Source organism: Phacochoerus africanus, chromosome 2 (assembly GCF_016906955.1).
Source record: "Phacochoerus africanus isolate WHEZ1 chromosome 2, ROS_Pafr_v1, whole genome shotgun sequence".
NCBI classification, from domain to species: Eukaryota; Metazoa; Chordata; class Mammalia; order Artiodactyla; family Suidae; genus Phacochoerus; species Phacochoerus africanus.
Window position 1 is genome coordinate 275,702,767 of NC_062545.1, and position 27,357 is coordinate 275,730,123.

The 27,357-nt window shown below is 48.7% G+C and overlaps 1 protein-coding gene across 1 annotated transcript in view; it reads right to left on the reverse strand.

Moving 5' to 3' along the window:
* Positions 1-4,228: 4,228 nt before the first annotated feature.
* SETX (senataxin) overlaps positions 4,229-27,357 on the reverse strand; it is a 74,733-nt gene continuing 51,604 nt past the window's right edge. The window contains 11 exon segments of the mRNA XM_047768771.1: positions 4,229-5,290; positions 10,925-11,012; positions 11,555-11,653; positions 15,015-15,179; positions 16,857-16,949; positions 18,012-18,199; positions 21,977-22,084; positions 22,849-22,998; positions 25,080-25,151; positions 26,187-26,302; positions 26,639-26,740. Of these exon segments, the coding sequence (XP_047624727.1) occupies positions 4,574-5,290; positions 10,925-11,012; positions 11,555-11,653; positions 15,015-15,179; positions 16,857-16,949; positions 18,012-18,199; positions 21,977-22,084; positions 22,849-22,998; positions 25,080-25,151; positions 26,187-26,302; positions 26,639-26,740 (1,898 nt within the window). The 3' untranslated portion in view covers positions 4,229-4,573.

Sequence of the window (27,357 nt, forward strand, 5' to 3'; positions counted from 1 at the left end):
ACCTACTGAGAGAGGCCAGGGTCGAACCCGCATCCTCACAGACATTAGTCAGGTTCTTAGCCCACAGAGCCACAATGGGAAGTCCCCCCACCTTTTCTCTTTTTAGGGCCACACTTACGGCACATGGAAGTTCCCAGGCTTGGGGCCAAATTACAGCTGTAGCTGCCGGCCACAGCCACAGCAAGGCAGGATCCCAGCCACATCTGCGACCTACACCACAGCTCATGGCAACACCGGATCCTTAACCCACTGATCGAGGCCAGGGTCAAACCCGCATCCTCGTGGATACCAGTCCGGTTTGTAACCTGCTGAGCCACAGTGGGAACTCCCTCCTCTGCACCTTTTAGCCTCTTCCTCTCTAGAACTTCAGGGACTGGGGCCTGGAATTTCAGAACTTATTGGTAAAAAGAATCAGAAGAGAATTCAGACCCCAGTTGTCATTTCCAGGTAAAGAAACTGAAGCCCTGAAGACCAGGAGCTATGGGTGGCCAAGGGCAAGGAGGAGCCAAGGCAGACCTCCCTCCAGCCTCGTTCCTGAGGACACCGGCTCCCTGCCCAGGCCCCTTTCCAGGGCTCCGTGCCAGCCTGGCATGTAGTCCTGCTCAGACCCCATTCATTTGGGCTCTTCCTCAACCCCACAGGCAGCCTTCTACCTGCCCCTCCTGCCAGCGTCAGGAGTCTCCCAGCTCCCGTTGCCTCTGGGAACCTCCTGAACAAGGGCAGAGATGCCCAGATGGCTTTTGGTGGAGGGCCTTGCCCTGTCCAGGGCACCTACAAGGAACAATGTACTGAGAAAGGCGGACGTGACCCCAGCAGACCCCAAGGCTGCTCCCCTTTCTTCCTGATCCCTTAGGAGCCAGGCCTTAAGGCTGGCTGCTCAACAGAACCACCTGAGAGTGAGTTTAAGCTTAAATTTTTTAAAAAAGGCAAGGACCTGCCCCCAGACCTATTCGGTCAGAAATTCTAGGGTAGGGCCCAGAAGTGGGAATTTTTCAAAAGTTCCCCAGATAACTCCTCTCAGGCTGAAAACTATTAACGGTTCTATTTGCAGCCATGCTGCTTAAGAACAAAGCACAGCCAAGCCTGAGCTGCAAAAGGGAGCACAAAGGCCTCTCCCGCGGCTCAGACACCGTCCACCTGTGGACACCACTTACGCCATTTGACTTGGCAAATGCCTTTTGTACAGTGGGACACGGTGACAATAACTCAGGTCCGTGAAGAGTTCTGGAGGGATCCCCTGTGGACAGAAACTGCCTTTATGGCCCGCACGACACTGTACATTCTATTTAAGCTGAAGCTAAATTTTAGTTTCCTCCCTGGCCCTGAATTATTTACTCCTCACACAAGGGACGGTCAAACCCAGGAGGTGGTGGCGACTGCGGGCGGTGCGCGTTGGTCGGCAGTGACTTTAAAAATCACTGCTCCGGCGGCCGAGGTGCAGAACGCCACACCTGCAATGGCCATCGCAGAGCACTCGCCCCTCTCATCAGGTCCTGCGTCAGGTTCTTCGGGCCCCATGACTCCACAGCCATCACTTTACCCTGGTGGGTGGGTGGGGTGCGCGCCCGGATGAGCCAGAGGCCCGGCGAAGCCGTCTGCGCACAGGGCCCAGGGGAGCGAGGCGCGGGCCTAGGGCGGGCGCCCTCCGACAGGAGCTGCGGCAGGTCTGAGCACCCTCCCGGGACTCGCTGCTTTCCAAAGCACTCTCGACCCTGGCACCACCGGCAGTTACCCTCGACCTGGCCACCTGCGCCCTGCGCCTCCACTGGCGCCCTGGGAGCTCCTTTCCTGGGCCCTGTTCATCCGCGCCCCTCCCCGGCCTCCTCCCCAAGCTCAGCCCGAGGGGGAACGTGCCGTTTCTTGGCCCCAAAGTCTCAACGTGTAATTGAAGCCCACGTCGGGCCATCACGCCCCCCTCTACCTCATGGCTGAGATTTCAGGGTGAGCCGAGAAGCCAGGAGAGCTGGGGGGGGCGGGCTGGATGATGAACTCGAATCACACAAATCCCACCAGCTCACGTCAGCCCAAGACGAGTCTGAGGGCGGACTGAACAGGTCATCGGGGAAGTACCTTGAACTGTCTTCATTCAGTAATACATAACTCCTAATCCATGGCAGTTTTCTTGTTTCCACTTTTAATTCTGCTCTTTTCTCTTAAAATGTAGACTTTCACAAAGACAACAATGGCTACCTCTCAGCTAGGAATTCAGAGCATAGAAAAGAGTTACAGCTACAGCAAAAAAATGGTCAACTGCGTAACTAACTTTAGAAAATAGTTTAGTACAATTCTGTTATAAAACTCATTTACAGGCAGTTATTACGTGTACTTATCTAAGCTGCTCCTGCTAACACATGAAAACACAGAACCAAATAAACTGTGCACAATGAATCCAAGGCAAAGCAGGTACAAAGAAGCAAAAGGTTTTAGGTAGAACATACTCATGTTGACAGAACCAAGACTGAAAGAAGACAGCACACCTTCTTAGAACACCATGGCAAGGACGAAACCAACAGCCATGTTTTCCATCTGTGGTCAGTTTAACCCCCGATCAACACGGCTATGACAGCCACATCAAGAAAGGCCGGACTGTATGTATGAAATGTTTGATGCAAACACATCCACCAACTGGAACAACTCGTCTCCAATGCAATGAGGGGTGTGAGTGTTTCTGCTGGGGGAAGCTGTCAGGACACAGGCTTCCCCATGAGAGGGGAGTATTCACTTCTCCTAATTGTCCCGTAAGCCGACTCGTGAGGGGTGAACCCTGAGAACAGGCGTCACACTGGAAGTCACACCTCTGGGGTGTGGCAGCCAACCATGCCCGGTGGAGAGCAATTCCCTAATTCATGTGTCACATGAGCCGAGTGGGGTGAGTGTCTAACCACGCCACTTGTACGAGCTTACAGTTTTTGACTCTAAATTGTCACCACAAGTATCTGCTACATCCAGCATTTTCCCAAGATAGCAGGAAAATAAACTTCAAAGAATGATAAAGATTTCTCATGGAGTTCCCTGGTGGCTCAGCAGGTTAAGGATTTGGCATTGTCACTGCAGCAGCTCACATTGCTGCTGTGCTATGGGTTTGATCCCTGATCCGGGAGCTTCCATATACCATGGGAGCAGCCAAACAAACAAACAAAAAACACTTCTTGCCAAAGGCCTGGCAGCAAGTGTACGAAGCCCACTTCCTGCCGGCGGTGGGGGGGGCTCACTCCACCCGACCCCCAAAGGCTGGGGGTGAGCTCCGTGCTTTTGAACAGGCAGCAGGGCTGACTGGGGACAGAGCGGTGGCCGTCCCCAGGGTGTTCACTCTGATCAGCAGGTGTCCGGACCCCACGGGCAAGACAAGGGTCATGAAGCACAAAGCTGAAACCTCTGGCAACCAAATGCTTTTTAAAGATCTCAATACCCTGCTTCAGCAGAATTTCTAACACAAAGCCCTTCTGTTCAAAAAGCAGATGACAACCCTCTTCCTAGCTGTGACCTCCCACGTATGTGCACTCCCCTTCCACGCTTCCCTTGGAAAAGGATGGCTCCTCCCTGCCTAAAATACTGTCTCTGGTCTGCCCTTCTGGCTCCCAAGCTGCCCAGTGACCGGAATCCCTCAGGAAGGTTTAACATCCAGCTTTCGAGGCTCCACCCGCAGCTAATGAGCGGGATTCTCCCGGCAACCTGCACGCTTCCACAGGCAACCCGGGCGAGCCTCACACAGCCACCCTGGCACTAGTCTGTCACCTGGCAACCACTGGATTTGTAACCCACCAGGTGCAGGAAACTCTCGATAGGCTGCGGGCATCTGAATGATGTTTCAAGAATAAGTCTGTCGTTTGGCATATGCTTCAATTTCAGGGAAGAAGAGGAACTTGAGCTAGAGAACCATGTGCCACCTCAGGTAGATGAACCTGTCACAGAAGCGTAGCATCCCACTGCCAAGGCGTCTCTCCTAAAGGTGCACACCAGTGGGACTTCACCTAATGTGGTAACTCTGCTCCCCAGAGCTTCCCCCAGGAGGTGCCAGCTGCTGTTTTAAAACAGAACTGGAGACACTTGACCCACCAGCACGAACTCAGCTTATCCCAAACCACCTGGGCTGTTAGAGGTGTGTTTTGCCGTAACAATGGTTGAAAGAACCTGCCCTCCACCTCTTTCTTTTTTTTTTAAATATAAGATTTGTTCTGTTGAAAATGATTAACATTTTAAGCCAGGGAAAGAAAAGCTGTCTACCAGATTAAATTTTAAAAGGATTTTGTTATTTGCTATACAAATATACATTCCAACCTTTACAACGTCTGCTCCAGTCCGACCTCCTCTTCTCAGAGGAGCAAGAGAGCAACACTTCAAGTCTCTGGCCTCAAGGACGTCAGCACTGATGGGCGCATGCCCTCTGAGAGCTTCTGCTGCTGACAAAGGTACGGCGGGACCCGGGGGGCTCAGGGGTCAGGTACATGGGCTGTTTCCCAACAGCGCCCAAACTCCTTCAAGGAGCAAAGTCATCTTATCTGGGCCGCCCTGGGAGCTGGTCATCTTAGGGCTGCAGTGATGCCTGTGGGTGACAGCCTGTCGTCCGGCTTCACTATGAAAGCCTTCTCTTCTTCCAGCCACCGTCCTCCTTCTGCGGCCCCCACTCGTCCGAGCCCACGTCCCTCCCTGCGTGGTGGTGCACAGAGCCACGCCTCTCCTGGCCCCCTTCGCTGAAAGCCCTGGTCTCTCTTCTGTGGCTGAGTGAGCCCTCCTCCGGGTCACATTTTCTTTTGTTCGTGGAAGCGTCCGTACTAGCGGCTGCAGGCTCGCCCTGCGCCTGAGGTCTGTGGAGGTTCGGAGCAGCTCCTTTGGCGGTGGGCTGCTGCCCAGGACCGGCGGGATCCTGGTGACTTCCAGAGAAGCCCGCCTCTCCCGGGGGGGGCGCTGCCCCAGGCTGCTGGGGGCTCGAGGGCTGCAGCTCCCTTGAGCATTTCCCTTTGGCTTCAGGGCTCAGGCCCATCCGCCTCAGCAGTCGCGGGTCCCGAAGCCGGTCCTGAATGGGTGGCCTTTCAGGGTCACTGGCAGTAACCGTGGCGTCTCTGCAGTCAGAGGGAGAGTGGTACAGGGAAGAAGCAATAGCCGTCCTGGGAAACTCGCCGTCTGGGGACGCCTCCAGGCCGATGGTGGGAGGGTGAGTCAGACTTCTCTGCAGTACGGGCTTGGGTTTCAGAATCTTGGCTGCGTCATGTCTGTAATTTTTGTCGCAAGTCTTAATAATGGCGCCACGCTTCTGCGCATCCTCGATCAGCTGATTCCAATGATCGTTTTCCTGGAAGCAAAGAGAAGGAGAGACGTTTACAGCCCACAGACAGGCTTGGGGAGCAGGGGCTCCAGCTTTCATTTCTGAATAAATAGTGTACTTTCATGAACAGATTCTCAAGACTCCATTCCTTGTCAGACAAGGCTGAAAAGAAAAATAAGACCAAATACAGAATGACAAGGCCAGGCTGCTAGAAAAGAACACCAGGCACCACCTCCCAGGGACCACTTTACCCCTGCTCCTCAGCCACATGGCGACCCGGCTATGACACAAACCTGTGCTGCCACCTCAGGCAGCTACTGAAATTTCAATTAACGAAAACGGAGAATTCACTTCCTCCACTGCACCAGCCACATTTCAAGCATTCGGCGGCCGCGTGTGACTCAGGTTGGTGTGGACAATGCAGACGCAGCAGCGCTCCGTCACCCCAAGTCCCCTCGACACTGCCGATCTAGAGTGTCACCTGCCTCTGGGCAAGACTAACGGGGGGGCTTGGTTTCAGAAAGCCCTCAACTTTTGAGTGCATGCGACTGCTCCAGAAAGAGGTCCATAGCTTTCCGCAAATTCCCCAAAGCCTCCCAAACTCCAAAGGGCTCGACCATCTCAATCCACTGAGCTGTGATCCCAGCAATACTGTCCTGCTTTCTGTCTCCTTTCTACAAGCCCTCAAGTTATGAAAAGCACATCTAAAAGGGGGGGGGGGACCCAACTCACATCTCTCCTCTCTTCCCTTCAGTTTCCTCAACAATAAAGCTGCTTCTTTACAACCATCAGAGCCTGGCCCTCTTTAGAAAGCAGAGTGAGCATGAGGCAGGAAAAAAGATGAAGACTGAAGGGAAGAGAAGCAGTAGGACAGCCGCCCTCCTGCGGGCTCCTGCACCCTCTGGTGGGCGAGGGTACAGCAGTGAGGGTGCACACACAGCACATACTTGCTGTGTGACCTTGGCCAAGTCACTTGGCCTCCCTGAGCCTGTTTCCTCATAGGGCTATTTTATTTAATTGATTCTAAAATGTACATGATTTTGACCTTTTTTTCTGCTTTTTTTGGCTGCATCAGCAGCATATGGAAGCTCCTGGGCTGGGAGTTAAATCTGAGCCGGAGTTGTGGCCTAAGCCACAGCTGTGGCAACACCGGTTCCTTAACCCGCTGTATGTGGCCAGGGATCAAACCAGCAATGCCACAGAGACAAGCTGGATCATTAACACACTGTACCACAGTGGGAACTCCTGTTTTCACATTTCACCATTTCTGAATTTGGGGTGTATCCTTCCAGGTAGCAGTTTCCATGTATATAATCCTGGAGGAATCCACGGCTAGGCAACTACAAACTCTTGACTTTTAGTCAATAAACCATCTTTTTTTTTTTTTTGTCTTTTTAGGGCTGCACTTGCAGCATATGGAGGTTCCCAGGCTAGGGGTCGAATCAGAGCTGTAGACGCTGGCCTATGCCAGAGCCATAGCAACACCAGATCTGAGCCGCGTCTGCGACCTACACCACAGCTCATGGCAACACCGGATCCTTAACCCAGAGTGAGGCCAGGGATCGAACCTGCAACCTCATGATTTCTAGTCGGATTCGTTTCCGCTGCACCACGACGGGAACTCCAATAAACCATTTTTAAAAACAGTAAGTCCTGGCTCGTTCCACAGATATCTTCTGATAAGACAAAAAAGAGCACCCACATTAAAACGTGGAGAATGGAGATTAGCAGCTGGAAGAAAACCCTGGAAACTCTTAGGAAACTTCACCTCCGATTGCACAGGGGACGGGAAGGCAAGCACCGGGACACGAGTGGCCGCGAACCGCGAGGTGATTAAGGCGTGTTAGAGTCTGCAGGTGAAATACTTCTAAGACAGCCTCACCTTATTTGCTGTTTGCATTTCCTCTGTATGAACAAGAGCGGTATGACAAAAATCTGTCTAAAACAAGTCTAAGAGTTCTTTCAATAAACATAAAATGAAAATTCTAAGTGAAAATAAAGTGTCACAGTTCAATGGCAGAACATAAAATACTGACGTGTATTATAAGGAACAGCTTCTTGGATTTGACCGACTGGTGGCACTGCCAGGCTCAGGGCCTCCACGAGGGTTAGGAAGCCCAGGAAATCAGGCGCAGGGCGGGGCCGCGGGCAGCAGCGGACACACACGGCGGCAGCACCAGGCTCTGTGGCTCAGACCCCCCCAGGGAACCCTAGAGATTCTTGCTCAGGGGCGGGAACGCAGAGGTCAAGCCTGCGGCCTTAACTGCTACTTTCGCCAAGCCTACTGCACCTACACTTGGTGTTTAAGCTAATCCTAAAATCACAAAAACAGTTCTGAGGAGGGGCTATTAATCTTGGTTTCTCAGAGGAAACCGTAATTATTAACTCCATTTCCATGAAGGAAACTGGGCTCAAGGACCCCCAAGGAGGGAGGGCAAGCCCAAGGACAACAGGCACAAGCAGGCCAGGCAAGTCCAGAGGCGGCAAGGCCGGGCCCTCTTCTCTTGCACACGCCTTTTGCTGCAGCACTGGCTTCCGAGAGCGGAGATAAGACCTGGGCCGCACACGGCCAGCGGGCGGCGGGCTCCAAGTCTGTGCAGAGCGGCATTACTCTGGGGGCTCCAGGCATCCTCGGGGCCCGGCAGAATGTTTTCTGGGAACCAATCTCCAAACCTCAGCGTGCAAACCCTGGTCTCCCGTGTGCCCCGGGGCCTTCCTGCCCTGCCCTCCTTCACGGGTACATGGCTCACGTCCGCCCCAGCTCTGAGCACAGGGCAGAGCGCCTGCCAGGGCAGGTGAACACTCCTGGGTGTCAAATAAAGGGGCTGGTAAAAACAGGGGTGCCCAGGAAAGGTCCTGTCATCAGGGCATCGGAGAGCCACAGCTCTAGCGGCACTGTCCTTTTCAGGTTGGCGCGCTATCAAAACTCAACTGCATAAAACAGTAATTGTTAACACGTTATTACCCAACTGACAGGACACCTGAATACTCAGATCCTTGTGGTCACAGGGAAAATAATCTTTTGAAAACCCCTTTAGCTTGAGGTAACTACAGATTCAGAGGAAGTTGCCAAAAAAGTACAGAGGTTCTGCAGTTCCAGCTGTGGCACAATGGGGTTGGCGGTGTCTTGCAAACACCAGCACGCGGGGTCCATCCCCGGCCCAGCACAGTGCATTAAAGATCCAGCGTTGCTGCACAAAGGTTTCAGGCACCCTTCACCTAGGTTCCCCAGTTATGAAAAACAATTTTTTTTAAAAATTTTGTTTAGCAAGTTTATTTTTTTATTTTATTTTTTGTCTTTTTGCCATTTCTAGGGCCGCTCCCGCGGCATATGGAGGTTCCCAGGCTAGGGGTCGAATCGGAGCTGTAGCCACCGGCCTACGCCAGAGCCACAGCAACTCGGGATCTGAGCCGTGTCTGTGACCTACACCACAGCTCACGGCAACGCCGGATCGTCAACCCACTGAGCGAGGCCAGGGATCGAACTCGCAACCTCATGGTTCCTAGTCAGATTTGTTAACCACTAAACTTTTGTGGTAGAAAAGCATAATAGCCACATTAGGAGTTCCCATCGTGGCGCAGTGGTTAACGAATCTGACTAGGAACCATGAGGTGGCGGGTTCGATCCCTGGCCTCGCTCGGTGGGTTAAGGATCCGGCGTTGCCATGAGCTATGGTGTAGGCTGCAGACGTGTCTTGGATCCCGTGTTGCTGTGGCTCTGGCGTAGGCCGGTGGCTACAGCTCCAATTAGACCCCTAGCCTGGGAACCTCCATACCCCCATATGCCGAGGGAGCGGCTCTAGAAATGGCAAAAAGACAAAAAAAAAAAAAAAGAAAAGAAAAGAAAAGCATAATAGCCATATTAATAGAAAGGATTTTAGGAGTTCCCGTCACGGCTCAGTGGTTAACCAATCTGACTGGCAGCCATGAAGATGCGGGTTCAATCCCTGACCTCACTCAGTGGGTTAAGGATCCAGCATTGCCGTGAGCTGTGGTGTAGGTCGAAGGTGTGGCTCGGATCCCGCGTTGCTGTGGCTGTGGTGTAGGCCGGCAGCTATAGCTCTGATTCAACCCCTAGCCTGGGAATTTCCATATGCTGTGGGTGTGGCCCTAAAAAAGCAAAAAAAAAAAGGTTTTCAATTATAAAAATATATTAATTACCCCACTAGATTACATCCTAAACAGTATTTCAATTTTAAAGAGCAGAAAGAATACTACTACTGTATTCTACTGGATTTACATTTAAAAGTGATGGATTTATTTTTACTAGCTTTATTTTAAAACATCAATATTTATTATACATTAGAAACAAAAAAACTTTTGTGGCAAATACAGCGTTTACTGAGAGAAGACATGTGGAGAAAGCACGGGGGAGCTCAAGGTGGGGGGTGTGGAGAGAGGAGACAGACAGAGCACAAAATCCCTATCAATACTCATGATAAAAATTTTTCAGGAGTTCCCGTCGTGGCGCAGTGGTTAACGAATCTGACTAGGAACCATGAGGTTACGGGTTCGGTCCCTGCCCTTGCTCAGTGGGTTAAGGATCCGGCATTGCCATGAGCTGTGGTGTATGTAGGTTGCAGACGCGGCTCGGATCCCGTGTTGCTGTGGCTCTGGAGTAGGCTGGTGGCTACAGCTCCGATTGGACCCCTAGCCTGGGAATCTCCATGTGCCGCAGGAGCGGCCCAAGAAATAGCAAAAAGACAAAAAAAAAAATTTTCAATATCAACTTAAAAACAGGGGTGGGCGTTCCTCTGTGGTTCAGTGGGTTAGGGATCTGCTGCTGTCACTGCAGCGCCTTGGGTCGATGCTGTGGCATGGGTTTGATCCTTGGCCTGCGAATTTCCACACGGCCAAAAAAATAAAAACAGGGGATACACAGCTTTTTAAAATTCTTTCGTACACAAACAACAAAAGTTGAAGGCCAGAGATCTAGGTTAAGAGAAAGGAGGAGAAAGACCGTATTGGTACGCCCTCTGGTGGAACTAACCAAAACAGGGGAAAAACCTACCGAGTTGGCACCGCTCCTAAGATAAACCAATGACCTTGTTAGAGAAATCAGAAAATCTACGGTATTACCACTCCCGGCGAGACACGCAGCAAATACACGCCCTATCCAGCCGGGACGCTCTAGACAGCACTTAAGCTCTAGGGCTGATCTCCCACGGATGGGACCCCCTTGGAGGAGCACCTGTGCCGATGGAGGGGCTCTGACACCCCGAACCCTCGGGGGACACAGCAAGCTCTACCGCTCCAAGTGCAGGACGGAAACGCAGGTCCAAGCTCACTCCCGCACACCCCACCTCTCTGCCAGTCAGCTGGGCCAACAGCCACACTGACTGCGGGCTGACTACGTGCTCACCCGTCTTCTAGCATGTCACGTGTCTGCACTCACGGCTTAACCATGCTATGACGCAGACACAATTTTTCTTAAAGGTCATCTTGAGAGCACGCTGGATACGGGGGGCTTTGGGCTAAGAAAGGGCACAGACAGGAAAGCTCCCAGGAAGGAGCTGCTGGAGGACACACCTGTCAGGGGGAAGAGGCTCTTAGGGTCTGTAACCTCGAAATCACTGTCATTTTGATGAAAAAGAAAAACAAAGCCTCAATGCAACATCAGGAAGGACGGGCGAACTTGGGCGTCCTCTAGGCCGTACTTACCCTCAAGGTCCTCAAATGTCCGAGGATGAAGAGGCTGTACTTGGCTCGTGTGATGGTGACATTCAATCTCTGCAAACTTGCCAGAAACCTAAGCAGTAGGAAAAAAAGAAAGTGACTTCCTTCTCCAGAGTGACTTGGCCTGCCACGGAGGCGAGACCCAGGCAGAGTTTCAGGCGGCTTCTCTCGGGCTCTTTCTGCTTTGCGGTCACAGCGCTGTCACGCACCTCCCAGCACAGGGTGCCCGGCACACAGGCGACGCCCGTGACGGCGAGGAAACAAGCTGCCCAGCGCTTTCCATCCGAGAGATGCGTCTGTCAACTTCCTATTTTGACTTGGATGTGATATTGAACATTTTAGCATTAAAAGCCTTAAAAAAAAAAATCCCCCTAATCTAACAGTAGGTCAGTGACGACACAGAGCATGGAGAGGAAGATGCCTCTGCAAAATATCCTGGATTTAGTCATCTCTTCCCTCTCATCAAGGGAAAAAACAGATTCGCACTGGGACCTGGACACTGAGAGCAGCAGACCTGAGAGCGGACCAGCCTCACAACTTGACAGTCCTCTCTAACAGTGATGAAAACCGGATTAACTCTAGGTTTCACACACACAAAACCAGTAAGACAGTTACCCGATGGAGCCTTGCGAGGTCTTTGCTCTCACACATGTAACAATAACACAATCCTTCTGACGACCCTGGAATCCATCCACGGTGTCTACTTCTGCCGGCCTATTTACAAAAGAGAAACATGTTCACTGGCAAAAGAAAATAATTAAATATATATATTTACACAGTAGTCATTTTAGAAGCTTTTTAAAAATTAAACTAATTCACATACCATAAAAGTCACCATTTACAGAACACCCCTCGGTGGCTCTTGACACAGTCCCTCTGTTGTGCAGCCATCACCGCTAATTCCTGAACACGCCCACCACCCAGTCTCATCCCCCCTCCCCGGGCCCTGGCAACACTCATGCGCTGTCTGTCTCTATGGGTTTTTCTATACTGGAAATTTCCTATAAATGGGATCATCAAACATGGCACCTTCTGTGTTGGGCTTCTGTCACTTAGCAAATGCTTTCAAGGTTCATCCGTGTCACAGCATGTGACAGCCCCTCATTCCTGCTACGACTATGGGATTCCTTCTGCGACTGACTCTGGAGTTGTACAGACACACAATTTACCCGCGCACAACGGGTGGACACTTGGGTTCAAGTCTCAGACCCTCTGGACGACCGGGAAGGATGCTGCTGTGAGCACTGAGGTCCCGGCTCTCGTGTGACCATCCTCTCCTTTCTTTCAGGCACACATCGAGCACCGGAAGAGCTGGGTCGTGCGGTCCTTCCCTGTCTAGCCCTGGGAGGAACTGCCCAGCTGGCCTCTACAGTGTGGGAGCATCTCACAGTCTCGCCAGCAACGTCTAAGTGCTCCAGTCTTTCCACCTCCTCGTCATTGCCTCTTCTCTTTTTCATAACAGCCATCTTGGTGGGTGTGAAATGGTATCTCACTGTGATTTTCGATTTGCGTTTCCCTAACGACCAATGATGCGGAACATCTTTTTGCATGCCTGTTGGCTTTTTGTCTTTGTTTGAGAAATGCTATTCATATCCTCTGTCCATTTAAAAAATTAGATTCCCTTTTTATTACTGAGTTGAATGAGTTCTCTATATATTCTGGATGCAACGCCTATGTAATTTTCAAGTATTTCCTCCCATTCTACGGGCTGTCTTTTCACTCTCAATAGTGTCCTTTGACACACACACACACACTTTTTAGGAGGCCAATTCATTTCTCCTCTGGTTACTTGTGCTTGAGTATCATATCTAAGAATCTGATGCCTAGTCTGAGGTCATAAAGATTTACTCTTGTTTCCCTGTAAGTTTTATAACTGTGTCCCTTAGGTTTATAAGGCTCTAATTCATGTTGAATGAACTGTTGTATACAGTGTGAGGTGAGGATCAAAATTCATTCTTTTGCATGTGGATCTCCAGTTGTTCCAGCATCACTTACTGAAAAGACTAATCTTTCCCCCTGAATGGTCTTGGCACCCTTGCTGAAAATCAAGAGGCCGCATATGTATGGCTTTTTTCTGGAAGCTCACTCAGTTCTATTGGTCTACCTATCTATCTTATGACAATACTGACCAGTTTTGTAGGACATTTTGAAGAAGGCAGGTACGAACCCTCCAACATTGTCCTCTGTCAAGCTATTTAGGGTCTCTTGCGCTTGCATGTGAACTTTAGAATAAGCTTGTCCATTCTTGTAAAAAGGCAGTTGGAATTCTGATAGAGGTAACACTCAGTAGATCAATTTGGGGAGAGAGCACCCTCTTAATGTTAAGCCTTCCAATCCATGAACATGGACTCTTTTTTTTGCTTTTTAGGGCCGCACGCATATGGAGGTTCCCAGGCTAGGGGTCCAATCAGAGCTGTAGCTACTGGCCGACACCACAGCCACAGCCACAGCCAATGAGAGATCCGAGCTGTGTCTGCGACCTACACCGCAGCTCACGGCAACGCCAGATCCTTAACCCACTGAGCGAGGCCAGGGATTGAACCCACGTCCTCATGGATGCTAGTCAGATTCATTTTCACTGAGCCATGACAGGAACTCCGGGACTGTTTTTTTTACTTGGGAGTTCTTCAGCTTCTTTCAACAATGTTTTGCACTCAGTGTACAAGCTTATACTTCTTTGGTTATACTCATTCCTAAGAATTTCGTTATGCTATTGTAAATAGAATTTGTAAAGACTTCCTTTTCAGATTTCTCATGGCTAGTGTATAGAATTACAACTTATTTTTGGATACTGATCTTGTATCCTACAACTCGGCTGAACCTGATGTGAATTTGGGGGGGATTCTATGTAAGTTCACGCCCTTTGTGAAGAAGACAGATTTACTTCTTTTCTAATATGGACGCCTTTTGTTTACTTTTCTTGCTCAACTGCTCCGCCTAGAACCTCTCACACGATTCTGCACAGCAGGCACTCTTCCTGAACCTGGGGAGAGTCCTCGATCTTACCGTCGAGTATGATGTCTTAACTACTGGGTTTCATAGACACCTCTGATGAGGCTAAGTTCCTTTCTATTCCTAGCTTGTTGAGTATTCTCATCATGAAAGGCTGCTGCATTCAGGCAAATGCTTTTCCCACATTTATTCAGATGATCATGTGAGGGTCCCCCTTTCCTCTGTTAATGTAACAGGCTGAACCAACCTTGCATTCCTAAGTCCCACTTGACCATGGTGTATAAGCCTTCTCATATGCTGCTGAGTTCAGGTGCCAGAACTTTGTTGAGAAGTTCAGAACTTTGTTCAGCATAAGGGATGTTGGCCTGCAGTTTTCTGATGATGTTCCCAAGGTTTGGTACCAGGGTCATACTGGGCCCCGTAACGTGAGTGAGAAAGTCTCCCTTCTATTTTTCGGAAGCGTTTGCGAAGGACTGGTGCTAATTCTTAGTTTAATGTTTGACGGAATTCAACAGGGAAGCCCGGTCCTGGCTTTTTCTCTGTTGGAAAGTGACTACTAACTCCATCTCTTTATATCTTATAGGTCTATTGAAATTTTCTTTCTTTTTTTTTTTTTTTCCCTAGAGTCAATTTTGGTAGTTTGTGTGTTTCTAAGTGAAGAAACTTTTGAGTTAATGGATTTTCAAGATTTAATTTTACTACTGAGGTATAAAGGAGACAAAAACATCTTCACCCTATACATGAAGGCACTAAAAGGGTTACGTAATTTATTCTAAGTGAAAATGCGACTACGCGAGTCTCGGCAGAATGAGAATTCAGATCAACAAGTCATGCGACTAAAGGGAAAGGCCTGAAGAGTTTCTCAGTCAACTCCATCGTCAAGTACAATGATGACATTCCGACTGGCAGGAGGTACTCCGTCCACAGGGCTGCAAGTGTAACCTCATTCCCTTCCCAGCACAGGGCTACGGACGCCAGCGTCCCATTTGCCTCCTTCTAAACTACCCTGGTCTAAGACCACTCCCCAGGGTCAAGTTTCCTTGTCTTCTTTCCTTCTAGCCCCCTTCTTCTTTTTAATTCAACAGAAAAACTGGAAATATCTGTAAAAATATAGATGCCTCACCCTTTTCTATCAAACTCTTTGTCCAAATCCTTCTGAATCAGCGTCTTCTGAGCCTTGTAATGGGTTATTATGCCAATGTTTCGGAAAGTAACATCCCTCCTTTTGTCTTTAATAAGTTTAATTATTTCCATTACCAGTTTTATTTCTTGCACATTTACATATGAGCTAAATAAGATGGAAAAAAAAATACAACACATCAAAACTAAGAGCAATCCAATTGCTAACTTAAATTCCACTTTGTTTTCCATTACAGTAAAGAGTAAATAGGTAGGTTTCATCTTTATTCAGTCAGCAGTGATTCAAAGAGGCTGTTATAATGACCTAATATTGTACATCTGAATAAATACGAGGATAACGCTCCAGTGAAGCCCGAAGTTGTAGGAGAGAAAAGAGGCTGGCGTTTAATGAGGATGAGACACGAATTTCGTCATTTGTTAAAACAGGGACAGCCACAGAAAGAACCAAAGTATGTATAATAGGAAGATCTGACTAATAAATAGCTAACACCAAGGATGCGCTATCATTCAAGCCCTGAGAAGAGCTGAACTGCCTCCCTCCGCTCCCCGCCACCGGCCACGCAGTTCACGCACCACCTGACTGAGAGGACGGCATCCATCCGCACAGGATAAACGAGACGCAGCCCCAGGGAGGAACCGCGTGGGGCCCCAGAGCAGGCTCACGGGCTCCCCGTCCTTGCTGGCCTCGCCCTGCACTCCTGCCTCACCTCCCACCTGCATGCACGCGTCCCCTCGTTGTCGCACCAAAGGCCACCAATGCACAGTGGGGGCCGCCCTGCACTTGCACCTTGACTCCTGAGACCACCTCATCTGTCTTATTGCCTTAAAGCCTTAAATGCTCCCAGTCCTAATTCCAGGACTTACTGTAGAGACAACCCAGTTACCTGACTCTCTCTTTCATACCTGAGATCTCAATTCCCTCGGGTCACCCCTCAGGGCAACATTCCGCCGGGGACCACCCAACCCCATAATACCTATGGGCTGAACTCTCAACCCCTTGCTCCGTCCTGACGGACCCCGGTACAGCCCCCCACCCCCCGCAGCCCGCTTCTCTGTGTCTCTAACGTCTTGGCGGAGTGTCCCCCGCTTCCACCCGTTAACTCATACCTGCTTCTCACCGAGGACACCACCTGCTCTGACGCTCTCCCCCGATACGGAAGTGGAACTTCTACTGCTTTATGATTCATGACACAGAGGTGGCACTCAGATCTGTGCTAAGGAACGCAGCCTCTGCACTACTTCTCCCTGTCATTCTCTCACAAGAAGGCCCGGCCCCCCTGAGGGCTTCCTAGGTAGGAACCACTGCTCCTTTCTGCTGCCGTCCAGACCACCTGAACCCCGATCCGACATGCTCAGAGGCTGTCCACCTCCCGCCGCAGACCTTCACCCAACGGTATCTGTACTCCTTCCTCCTCCACGGTCCTAACCCAACTGGAATAACTACTCGCCACGGCGAAGGCCTGGTTAGTGTCCGTCTCCCCTCTCAGGCCACAAGAGCCTTGTGCTAGGGCCATGGCTGTTTCACTCACAGCCATGATGTGTGACAGCTCAGACCGCATGGACTCACGTGCTGACCGCATGTCAGGGAACATGGTCCCCAGCACACAGCGAAGGACGATGAGAAGGATATGCGAATATAGAGATAAGAGGATTTGTGACCAAAGAAGATGAAGCCGTCAACCCAGCGAAAAGGAAATGAGGGTGTCTGGCACCGGGCAGGGAGGTCGGCATGGAAGACATTCTGAACTGACACGGGAACAAGAGCAGAGTGAGCATTCTAGGTCCGTCAGCGGAGGGCGGAGGGCGCAGGGAAAGGAGAACATACTCGTTATCCCGTCGTTCGGAGCCATCCCCGACGTCAAACACGAGGTAGGGCTGAAACGGCCAGTCTGACGAACACCGGCTGGCCTCCGTCAAGCTACAACAAAGCAGTCACCATTCAGAGCACACGTCATGAAAAAAGAAAACCTTTAGTTACTAGGGCCACCTCTTCTGAGAGGGAGAGAGAGCCCGGGAAAGGAAAGGGGTAAGAAGGACCTTCTTCTTAAATGAAGTTTAAATAATATGTTTTGGTGAAAGGCAGAAAATGAATTTTCTGTTCTAGTGCTAAGGAGAATGAGCCATGTGATTAAAATAGAACAATTAGGGGAGTTCCCGTCGTGCCTCAGTGATTAACAAACCCGACTAGGAACCACGAGGTTGCGGGTTCGATCCCTGGCCTTGCTCAGTGGGTTAAGGATCCAGCGTTGCCGTGAGCTGGGGTGTAGGTCGCAGACTTGGCTCGGATCCCTCGTTGCTGTGGCTGTGGCAGAGGCTGGCAGCTACAGCTCCGATTCGACCCCTAGCCTGGGAACCTCCATATGTTGGGGGTGCGGCCCTAAATAAACAAATATACAGATATATCGCAATTATGATTGGAAAGTTATCCATAAGAGAGTTAAGGGAAAAAAGCAGGCCACAGAATGCTATGCATGGTGTGATTTTTCTCCCTTAAAAATAGGAAAAAATGTTGTACATACAGTACAAGGATGAGAAGCAGATACACGAAAACGTCCCCAGTTAGTTCCCTGGTGGTCTCATGGCTAGGACTTAGGACTTACAAAATGTCATCAGTGATTACTTCTGGGCAGTATAAATACGGGTTGGGTGTTTGCCCTTCTTTTCTATCTGCATTTGCTGCAATCAATACGACTTTTATAATTAAAATTACTAAACGTTCATGTTTGCTAATAACAAGACCTTAAAAAAAGCACAGTAAAAGAGCTATTCCTGGAGTTTACGAGTGGCACAGCCGGTTAAAGATCCAGCGCTGTCACTGCAGTGGGCAGGGTTGCTGCTGTGACGCAGCTTTGACACCTGGCCCGGGAACGTCTACATGCCACAGTCAAGGCCAAAAAAAAAAAAAAAAAATCTCTCCTTCCTAAGCAGCTAAAGCTACAAATAAAATAAGCTAACCTGCAATGAGCTGAGTTGAACGTACCTGTTTGTTTTCAGATTTCTGTTATAGATGTAGTTAGAAGGGAAGAGACAGATGTCGGGATGCATCCTGTACTGAACGGTGAGCTGGAGAATAGGCAGCCGACCGATCACGTTGTGCTCCACGTTCTCCTCCAGCAGTTTGTAGAAACGGGCCATCATCGACTGGTCATAGCCGTAGTCCTGGGCCTTCTGGAAGGGAGAAATGGAGCAGTAATCTCCAGAAGTCACTTGTACCTTCCCCACGAGTATAAAAGCTGCTGAGCGCTAAAGTGTGCATGGCAAATGTGCACCTAATCTGCTCAAAGTGTCATTACCAAAAACCACAGACTCAGAGAAAGAAGATGTTCCTGGAGTTCCCGTCGTGGCGCAGTGGTTAACGAATCCAACTAGGAACCATGAGGTTGCGGGTTCGGTCCCTGGCCTTGCTCAGTGGGTTAAGGATCCGGCGTTGCCGTGAGCTGTGGTGTAGGTTGCAGACGCGGCTCGGATCCCGCATTGCTGTGGCTCTGGGTAGGCCGGTGGCTGCAGCTCGGATTCAACCCCTAGCCTGGGAACCTCCATATGCCGCGGGAGCGGCCTAAGAAATAGCAACAACAATAACGACAACAAAAGACAAAAGACAAAAAGACAAAAAAAAAAAAAGAAGAAGATGTTCCTGACGGCAGCCCTTAGCTTGACTACAAAGGTCGAAGTGTTTTCCCTTTATTTAGAAAACCCACACCCTGCTTCTAAATCATGGGACCTTGCGGATGACCACAACTGCAGCCACTGGGCCGCTAGCAGAGGTTACTCGGAAGAACCGATGACAAAAGCAGCAAAACATTGTAACAGATTTTAACGATGAATTCTGGGGTATGCTCCCCCAATGAGAAACAACGCCAACCTTTTAAATCTACAATTCAGGGTACTGAGATGGTGAAGGGGAACCCAATCCAGTCTCCAGAACCTACGCTCCGAGTGGAGGTGAGACAAGCAGCTTACGAAGGTGATTTCATACACCAGTAAGGGTTACTAGTGCAATCTGAAACAGAGGGACCTAACTGACAAGCCGGGAAAACTGTCTTAATATGATCTTGGTTGTGCCCTGATCATATCGAGATTCAAAAATATTACACTCGAGTGGGGAGGGACGGGGTTGGGGTTTGGGACGGAAATGTCCCAAAACTAAGGCTGTGATGACGATGGTTGTACGACCATACATTTAATAAAATTCACCGAATTAAAAAAAAGGACTATACCTCAGAATAATCTAGAAGCAAAAATGTGCTCTGGAAAACCCACTGAGATGATGGGATCTTCATGAGTAATGTTGAAGACGTGAGCAGTGGAGATGGGTATGCAGAGTTTTAACAAACCTGTTTCACAAACTATCAGAGTGGGAAAAAAGAGACTACCTCTCATTTATAATATTTATATATGTGATTATTTACATATGTGACTGTAAAAAGGTCTGTGTAACTAAAAAGAATAAATGTTATTAGTAGACATTTGGCCATGTCATCTAGACCCCTTAAAGTTTATCTGTTCCAGTCATCTAAAACCTCCTCGTTTTCTTCTTCACTCTGGGAAAAAAGAAAAGGTAACACACATTGATTTCCAAAAAAAAAAAAAAAAACCTGAGTCCGTCCTACAAAATGATGACGAGGCCTATGTTCTGACATGGAAACATGTTCCTGAGCTACTTACTGATGCGGAAAAAAAAGACAACATGGCACAGACGGACCCTGCTCCCTTTAGACAAGGTCAGACGCCACCTACACACACACCGTTTGTATTTTACACTTCAGCAATTTATTTACTGTTTGTTACCCACTAGAATGTCAGCTTCATGAAGGCAGGGATTTTTGTCTGATTTCACCACTGCATTAACCCCAGAATCTAAGACAGTGCTTGAACTAGGCTGGCGTTCGATAAACACACACTGGAGCAAAGGGAGCACACAAATGCACACAAACTGTTCCAACACCCACTGAACTGCTCACAGTAATCACCCTAGAAATAGGTGGTTAGGAGAGAATGTTGAGAAAATTAACCTTGTCACTGTTTTCTAGAATTCCCTCAATAAGCCTGTACTATTTTTGTAATAATAAAGAGAGCCCAAATAGATTTTTCCCATTTAATCAATCACCAAGGTAGGCACTGAAGTTAAGGCCCACTGAAATCTCTTTTTCACTACATGCTGAGGCCCTTCAAGAAGTTAAATTAGTACTTTTTTTTTGGGGGGGGTATCTTTTTAGGGCTGCACCCATGGCAGGATCTGAGCCACGTATGCGACCTACACCACAGCTCATGGCAATGCCCAACCCTTAGCCCACGGAGCAAGGCCAGGGACTGAACCCATGTCCTCATGGATCCTAGTCGGGTTCGTTCCAGCTGTGCCACGACAGGAACCCCAGGACGTTTCTGAGGGCAGGGCAGAGGTGGCTGCTCCTAACTCTCCACCAGCAGAGTCACCGGCAGCAGCTCTTCTCTGGGGACGAGGTTTTCCCTCAGGGCGAGATGCTCCTCAGCCACCCCCTCGCACGGCCATGTGTCCGTGCTCGGGCATCAGAACTGCACCACCACGTGGACGAAGCCAAAGTAAAAAACAGTCATAACAAACCCACATGCCTGCGTCCCCTAACTGTACAGAAACGCTCCGAAAATGATCTGTTCTCTGGCATTGTCTGTGCAGCCACTACTCTTGATTTGCACAAATAACCTATGTACTACTGAAATGCTCAAATTTTATTACATTTCAAAGTCATGGTCTAGACCTATTCAGATTACCCAAAACATCCGAATTCTGATTCTGCTGTGCATTTACTTCTAGGAGTTATCTTTAGTGAACTTAAGAAAACAAGGAGTTCTTGCTATGGCACAGTGGGTTCATGAGCCAGCGGTTGCCTCTGTGGCACCTCGGGTTGCTGCTAAGGTGGGGGTATGATGAGGCTCCAGCGTTGGCACAGCTGTGGCATTCGATCCCTGGCCTAGGAACTTCCACATGCCGTGAGGATGGGAACCCAGAAAAGTGACATGGGCCACAATTTAGGTGCTCGTTTTCCCACGAGCGGAGTTCATGCTCTCTCCTTTCACCTTCCTGTCAGAGGATGTGAGGGACACAGGCATTTTCTTGCACTAGAGGAGACAGAATCCTAAAATTGAAATGTTACTCCAAAAATAAATTCTCTCTATAATGTTCTCCTCAGATTTGCACACACTTAAATATAAATCAGGAGGCTGGGACTCTTGCTTTTTTTTCTTCTTTTTAGGGCTGCACCTGTGGCATCTAGAAGGTTGCTGGGCTAGGGGTCAAATCGGAGCTGCAGCTGCTGGCCTATAGCACAGCCACAGCAAAGCCGACCCGAGCTGCATGTATGACCTATGCCGTAGCTTTCAGCAATGCCAGATCCTTAACCCACCGAGTGAGGCCAGGGATGGAACCTGCATCCCCACAGACACTATGACCTGCTGAGCCACAACAGGAACTCCCAGGACTCTTGCTTCTAAAGTTTTTCTTTAAGGAATGTTCCTTATGGCGCAGTGGGTTAAGGATCCCGTTCGATCCTTGGCCTGCTGCAGCAGGTTAAGGATCCATCGTTGTGAAGCTGTGGTACAGGTCTCAGCTATGGCCTGGATTCAACCCATGAGCCTCAGGTGCAACCAAAAAAAGAAAGGTTTTCTTTTATTACTGTTTCCATGTTTATATTATTAAGATACATAGACACAACCCTTCAGAACAGCTGTGCACTGCCTTTCCCAAAGGAGCAGCCCAGTGCATAGGGAATGCCATCCTCCCAGATGTGTCTCAACACGTCACTGCTCCACTTATGAGCAAAGGAACATTCCCAGAGACTCCAACTATTAAGGTCCAAACACTGGTTCTCTTTTCTTGGCCTCTCCCTGTTTTTCTTTGCAAATAAGAGGTGATGATCCGAGAAAGACCCCCACCTCCCCAAAGCCAAAAAGCCCCTTCCAAAACCTTACCATAGAAATGACTGTGGGAGGGAGCTGCTTAGGATCCCCTACGAGGATAAGCTTGTTGCAACGATGGATGAGTGGAGTCAGAGTTTCAACTTCGCAAGACTGTCCGGCCTTGGTAAGAAAGTACAGAATGGACACTTGCTCTTAATTATCTGTCCTTTATTCATCCATATACAGTCTGTCTAGCTCATAAAAGTTCTAACCACTCAGAAAAGTATCACACTTTCTCTTTCTGCACCAAACATCAAAAGTAAGTATATTCTGAGTTCCTGCCGTGGCTCAGCAGGTTAAGAACCTGACATCGTGTCCGTGAGGATCCAGGTTCGATCCCTGGCCTTGCTCAGTGGGTTAAGGAGCTGGCGTAGCCATGAGCTGCAGTGTAGGTCACAGATGTGGCTGGGATCTGGTGTTGCTGTGGCTGTGGCAGAGGCCTCAGCTGCAGCTCTGATTCAGTCCCTGGTCTGGGAACTTCCATGGGCTGCAGGTGCAGCTGTAAAAAGCGTACACGCATGCACGTGCGCGTACACACACATACACACAAACTTTAGGAGTTCTCTTGTGTAGTGGGTTAAAGATCAGGCATTGTCATTGCAGCGGCTTGGGCCTCTGCTATGGTGCAGGTTTGATCCCTCACCCAGGAACTTCCATGTACCACAGGCACAGCCGAAAAAAAAAAGCTTCCAAAGGTAACCACAGGTATTCCCAGCAGGAGCGGGATAACCAGCAACATGTTTGAACACAAGAGGATACGGTGTAAAGGCAGGTAAAAGTCAGATGCAAAAAGACCACTTTGCCAACACCTCAGCAGCCCCTCTCCACCTAAGACTTACTCCTTATCGCACTAGGCAGAGCTGTACGGCCGACGGCTCACTGACCTCATCGACAATGACACAACTGAAGGGGACACCCCCCTGCCCGCGAAAAGCGGACTCCAGCAGCAAACCACCGCTCGTGCTCAGCGTGCAGCAGATGATGTGCGACTCTAGGATGATGGTATTCTGTGTTTTCTGTGGGCGTCCTTGAACCTAGGAGAATAAAAGTCCGTCAGTACTCAGCTGCACCTAAGTTCCTGACGGCGACAGGCCTATTCTTACTTTAACACGCCCGCCGTTTATCATGCGGCAGAAATAACATTTAGGAAATGTTGGGGGGGGCCGCAAATATAAAAAACAGCAGAAACATTCAAGATAATAAGAAGCCACCAGGAAGAACACTGTGTTTTGCAGCGGAGTCTAATCTTAGAACATGACTTAAGCACATTAAACACAATTTATTCAGGGTTTAATTCGGCCAAAGTAGATTACAATTCTCATAGCCTGATGGATGTGGGAAGGTATCAGAATAAGCAGAGACTGAATGACGCTACTGAGTTGTGAGCAACCCTCTGAGGGAAACCAGGACCAGAACTGAGCGGGAACATACTTTTCCCGTTAATTGCAAGGACGCAACACTGCTCTTTCTCTTACAAGGCTAGCTAGCACCAACAAAAACGCCTCAGGGACCGATCAGCATCCTACTTCCACCTTGGAGCAACCCTGGTCTGCACCTACGGTGAATCAACGCACCGTAAGGGAGGCGGACAGGATGACTGAGGTCGGCCTCACAACATGCACTGCGTCCTTTCAAATTCACAAACCAGCCCTCTCCTCGGAGACGTGGCCAGCCTACTTCGGATCCTGAAAAGCAGCAGGCAACCATCCCCGAGCACGTGACCTGTTCCAGCGTGGACTCCAAGGCAAGTAGGGGAGCTTTGGGAAATGGGTAGCAACTGCGGCCTTCCCACGCTCACATGTCAAAGCACTGCCGCACACCTCTGCGCTCACCCACCTAATGAGTACAACTGCCACGTGTGGTTCATTTAACAGCCCACAGAACGATGTGAACAGTGGCAAAACCCACAATACCCGTAAATATGGACTTTATCCTTAAATTTAGGAAGATTAATTTTGGGCTCAATTGAAAATTTTAATAACAAAAGCTTGCTTTCTTTCTTTTTCTTTTTTTTTTTGTCTTTTGTCTTTTTAGGGCCACACCCGAGGCATATGGAGGTTCCCAGGCTGGGGGTTAAAGTGGAGCTGTAGCTGCCGGCCTACGCCAGAGCCACAGCAACACAGGATCCGAGCCACATCTGCAACCTACACCACAGCTCACGGCAGCGCCAGATCCTTAATCCACTGAGCGAGGCCAGATTCGTTTTCCGCTGAGCCACAACGGGAACTCCTCCACTCAGTTTTTAATTTAAATAAACTGCTAATGGAAATATGCATTAAATTCAACTGTATTTATTTAGCCACATTGAGAAGGTCAATAAAACATTTAAAAAAAAAAATCTCAGCTCAAAAATACAAATACCATTAGCAGTTGATATCACCCTCTCTCCCTGACTTTATTAGGGCTGCATTCTGGTGATGAGGATATGAACCTGGCTCGCCCCAGCTTTGACCAATCTAGATCTTAGTTGATATTTTTATATCCAAAGAATATTGGAGGAAAAGTTATACATTTATAGAAAAATTCTTGTGATCAAAAACAAGTAAGAAAAGTTCATGCTTTCAGCCAAAAACTGATAAAGATCCTTGCGTTTTCTTGCGCCACACCCAGCCACTGGCACTGCACCCGAAACCAGACACGTGACTTTCTTTTCTTCTTTATTTGTAATACAGAAAAGCTCCAGGAACCAAGTCGTCTTATTCATCTGCTAATTACCGTAACCGATTTTGCAGTGGGGGTGGGTGGAGAAGTAGAGCACTTAACTAGTGAGAGCCTTAAAATATTTACCCAGACCTAGACAAGGAAAAAAGTATTTTATAATCACCTCTGAGAAACCTCAGGTGGTATAAGAAGTCATCGCTAGGCTCAAGAAAAAACTACAGGGAGGGAGTGGGATGATGGGGAGTTTGGGGTTGGTAGATACAAACTAAGACACTGAGAATGGATAAGCAATGAGGTCCTGCGGAACAGCACAGGGAACTCTCTCCAATCTCTTGGGATAGAGCATGTTGGAAAAGAGCATGAGAAAAATAAAGAGTGTGTAGATATGCGTAACTAGGGCGCTGTGCTGTACAGCAGAAATTGGCACAGAATTGTAAATCAATTCTATACTTACCTCTTTAATTTTAGAAGCAAGTTCTTGCCTTTCTTTTGAAACTTCGGCGATTCTTCCATCTAATTCTCGCCTCTGGAAGAGATTAGAATACCATCATTAAAATTACACTAAGCATTTTAAAATGCTTTCCAATGGACTGCCTCAGATTTCCAAAGGGCGAGCCTGTAATTTACCAATGAAAAACTGCCTCATCCAGTGTTTTCTCTCTACCAGCCTTTCTGTGTTGCTGTGTATCAGAGTTTGGCTCAGGCCCTCCACGGCCCTGCTGCCTGGCACCCATTTAGTTTGGCCGAGCAGCCTGCAGAGACCCGACACTGACACTAGCCCCGTCACACACGCGCAGGCCCTAGAGAGCAGCCTGCGAGTCCCAAGCCAACGTCCGCCCTGGTGGTCAACGCTCTCCTGCCATCCGCGCCTTCCCCTCACATGTCCCTTAGATAGAGACCCTCCAAGCCGCTCCCAAACCCTGCTCGCTCCTTTGGTTCAAACACACCAACACAGCCTTGGGCCAAGAACCCCAAAGCACTCCACCCGTGACCCTGATAAAGGCGTGTGCCCCGGAGCGTGCCTCTGTGTCCCCACTCTGCCTCCACCTCCCTGTCGCGTCCCTCCAGCCACGCCTGAGCCTTTCTTCAAGACCTGTGAAGAATAACTTCTCTATTGATTTCTTGTGGTCTGTTTTTAAACCTCAGTTCTTCAGCAACCCAACAACCAGCACCCCATGCCAGGCTTAGAAGGTGTTAATTTGATAAATTCTTAATATTGTGTCAGACTCAATTCTATCCAGTGTATTGCAGGTATGCTCTTTCTGCCTGCTCAGGCATACCAACCCGTGGGATATCATTTATGTGTTAGCGATAGCTGCTTTCATGCTATACAGCAGAGCTGAGTGGTTGAAACAGACACCACATGGCCTGTAAAGTCTAAAGTATTGATTACCTTGTGTCTTTTAAAAAAAAGTTTACCCCTGATGTAAGGCATACCATTTTCATACATACTTTTCTACACAAATTCTGCTATTCCACGATGAAAGAATGACATCAAATCCTCATCACTTAGCTTATCCATGAGTTATTAAAAAACACGGATCGAGAAATGTTTAGATACCTGTATTTCCCTTCCCCCTCGGCATAAAGCACGCTGGCGGGAAAGTTCATCTAGCTGATGATCTAGAAATTCCTTTCTTCTATGCATCTCTTGAACATAGGAAGGTAAGTCTTTTTCTTAAAAAAAAAAAAAAGATAAAGAATGATGTGCTAATTCTAACAAATACACATATATGCATACACAATGGGAAGAAAAACTAGTTTTCAAAACTTGACTCTTTTGGAGTTCCCTGGTAGCTTCTTGGGTTAGAAATCCAGTGGTGTCACTGCTGTGGCTCAGGTTCAACCCCCTGACCCAGGAACTTCCGCATGCTGTGGGTGTGGCCACAACAAACAAACAAACAAAAACTAGACTATTTCTAGGCTCTCCAAACTGCCTTTAACACCCAAGCCATTTTCTACCCTACAAAAGCAGCAGAAGGAAGTGAGCATTTACCTTTATTCAGTACTTACTCATTCTGTGGTTAACTTGGCTGTCCAAACTGAATCTTAGGACCTCGTTATTAATAGACTTTTCTGGACCTAGACGTACTAAATTTATATCTCCACAGTTTCCTGTTGATAAAAGTCACACTTAGAAATTAATAAGGACATTACCCGCCTCTGTACATAAGAACAATTTCTAAGCAAATACGTTAACGACAGAGAAGAGAGCTAACATGACTATTAACCAACCAGATACCTGAAACTACACTAGGGGCTTCAGTCACATTATTTGAGATATTCTTCGTAACAACCCTGTAAGGCAAGGACTTGTTTCCACCTGATAAAAGCTAGTGAGGCTGTAGAGACAGCACTTTGCGGAGTTGAGCTTCTGCTGCACTCATGTTTCTCAACCAGGTTCTATACAACACTTCACTGTTAAATACACTTGGCAAATGGTGAGTAAAAAGAAAACATTTCTTAAACACAGGATACTTCAAAGATGAAGACTTTCTCCCCCCCCCCCTGCTTTTTAGGGCCACACCCACAGCACACGGAGGTTCCCAGGCTAGGGGTCTAATCAGAGCTACAACTGCCAGCCTACACACCACAGCTCACGGCAACGCCAGATCTTTAACCCACTGAGCTAGGCCAGGGATCAAACCCGCAGCCTCGTGGTTCCTAGTCGGATTCGTTTCTGCTGCACCACAACGGGAACTCCTCAGAGATTAAGACTTTTATCTAGTAAC